This window comes from Palaemon carinicauda, chromosome 20 (genome assembly GCF_036898095.1).
Source record: "Palaemon carinicauda isolate YSFRI2023 chromosome 20, ASM3689809v2, whole genome shotgun sequence".
Taxonomy (NCBI): domain Eukaryota; kingdom Metazoa; phylum Arthropoda; class Malacostraca; order Decapoda; family Palaemonidae; genus Palaemon; species Palaemon carinicauda.
In genome coordinates this window covers 17,665,717-17,668,216 of record NC_090744.1, presented here as the reverse complement: position 1 = coordinate 17,668,216, position 2,500 = coordinate 17,665,717, and the positions used below count along the sequence as shown (strand labels likewise).

The 2,500-nt window shown below is 37.4% G+C and overlaps 1 protein-coding gene across 1 annotated transcript in view; it reads right to left on the bottom strand.

The window, feature by feature from the left end:
* The window catches only part of LOC137659673 (trichohyalin-like), a 29,550-nt gene that overhangs the window by 25,692 nt on the left and 1,358 nt on the right, over positions 1-2,500 (bottom strand). The window contains exon 2 of the mRNA XM_068394499.1: positions 335-1,023. Coding sequence (XP_068250600.1) covers positions 335-1,023 — 689 coding nt within the window. The remainder of the gene's footprint in view (positions 1-334; positions 1,024-2,500) is intronic.

The window sequence follows — 2,500 nt, the reverse complement described above, 5'->3', positions numbered from 1 at the left end:
AGTCTGTTTTTTGACGAGCAGGCTAGTCTGTTTTTTGCAAGTAGTCTGTTTTTGGACGAGCAGGCTAGTCTGTTTTTTGCACGTAGTCTGTTTTTTGCACGTAGTCTGTTTTTTGCAAGTAGTCTGTTTTTTGCAAGTAGTCTGTTTTTTGCAAGTAGTCTGTTTTTTGACGAGCAGGCTAGTCTGTTTTTTGCAAGTAGTCTGTTTTTTGACGAGCAGGCTAGTCTGTTTTTTGCAAGTAGTCTGTTTTTTGACGAGCAGGCTAGTCTGTTTTTTGCACGTAGTCTGTTTTTTGCACGTAGTCTGTTTTTTGCACGTAGTCTGTTTTTTGCACGTAGTCTGTTCTTTGCACGTAGTCTGTTCTTTGCAAGTAGTCTGTTCTTTGCAAGTAGTCTGTTCTTTGCAAGTAGTCTGTTCTTTGCAAGTAGTCTGTTCTTTGCAAGTAGTCTGTTCTTTGCAAGTAGTCTGTTCTTTGACGAGCAGGCTAGTCTGTTTTTTGCAAGTAGTCTGTTTTTTGCACGTAGTCTGTTTTTTGCACGTAGTCTGTTTTTTGCACGTAGTCTGTTTTTTGCAAGTAGTCTGTTCTTTGACGAGCAGGCTAGTCTGCTTTTTGCAAGTAGTCTGCTTTTTGCAAGTAGTCTGTTCTTTGACGAGTAGGCTAGTCTGTTGTCTTGCGAGTAGTCTGTTCTCTTGCGAGCGGGCTAGTCTGTTCTCTTGCGAGCGGGCTAGTCTGTTCTCTTGCGAGCGGGCTAGTCTGTTCTCTTGCGAGCGGGCTAGTCTGTTCTCTTGCGAGCGGGCTAGTCTGTTCTCTTGCGAGCGGGCTAGTCTGTTCTCTTGCGAGCGGGCTAGTCTGTTCTTTGACGTGCAGGCTAGTCTGTTCTTTGACGAGCAGGCTAGTCTGTTCTTTGACGAGCAGGCTAGTCTGTTCTTTGACGAGCAGGCTAGTCTGTTCTTTGACGAGCAGGCTAGTCTGTTCTTTGACGAGCAGGCTAGTCTGTTCTTTAACGAGCAGGCTAGTCTGTTCTTTGACGAGTATACTTTATTTTGCGAGTAGACTTATTTTGTGAGTATACTATGATTTAGCAAACTGTATGTTATTTTGCTAGTAGTGTTATTTAATTAGTATGTTATTTGGTAAGCAGTCTTATTTTGCAAGTGGTCTTATTTTGTGACCAGTCTTATTTTGCAAGCAGTCTTATTTTGCGAGTAGCCTGTAATGTTGCCAGTAGTATGTTAATTTGCAAGCAGTGTTAATTTGTGAGTAGCTTATTATTTAGTGAACAGTGTTATTTTGCAAGCGGTCTGTTATTTTAAGAGTACCCTGTTATATAGTGAGGAGTCTTATTTTGCGATTAGCCTGCAATGTTGCGAGTAGTATGTAAATTTGCAAGCAGTCTTATCTTGCAAGTAACCTGTTATTTAGTGAGCAGTCTTATTTTGCAAGTAGTCTGTTACTTTGCGAGTAGCTTGTAATGTTGCGAGTAGTATGTAAATTACAAGCGGTGTTATTTTGCAACTAGCCTGTTATTTAGTTAGCAGTCCTATTTTGCAAGTAGCCTGCAATATTGCGGGTAGTAGGTTAATTTGCAAGCGGCCTTATTTTGCGAGTAGCCTGCTGTTAGTGAGCAGTCTTATTTTGCAAGCGGTCTGTTATTTTGCCAGTAGCCTGTAATGTTGCGAGTAGTATGTAAATTGCATGCAGTCTGTTACCTTGCGAGTAGTATGTAAATTGCATGCTGTCTGTTACCTTGTGAGTAGCCTGTTATTTAGTGAGCAGTCTGATTTTGCAAGTAGTCTGTATTTTGCTGGTAGACTTATTTTCAACGAAGTTAGTTTTAAGAGATAATGGAAAAGCTCTTCAATGAGGTCTATAACGAGTTACTTTTTTAATATGTGATTCACTTTTAAAGTTTAAATTGTACTCAATTCACTTTTAAAGTTTAAATTGTACTCAATCTGAGAATGATAACTTTGGTTTTGATTCGATGATTCATTGTATCTTCACAACTATTCTGAATTGAACACCACCTTGGCTTTCCCAAGACCCATTATTTTGGATTTTGCTTTTTCTGATGGCATAATTTTCTAGAAAATATATTCATTTCCATTTTGATTATCTGCCGTTTCAGGATATTTTTAACCTTGTGTTTATATTCAGTATCTAGTAACACTGATTTTTTTTTACAAAATTACACTTGATTTGTCATAATTTACATTTTAATAGAAGGCTCATTTTTATTTCCCTGTGAAAAAAACCAAAACACCAATTCTCTGCCCTTTCAGGCTACTTTTAAGCTTGTGTTTATATTCAGTATTAGTAACTTCTCCGATTTTTTACAAAATTACACTTTATTTGTCATAATTTACATATTTTAATAGAAGGCTCATTTTGATTTTTTACAAAATTACACTTGCTTTGTCATAATTTACATTTTTTAATAGAAGGCTCATTTTGATTTTTTACAAAATTACACTTGCTTTGTCATAATTTACATTCTTT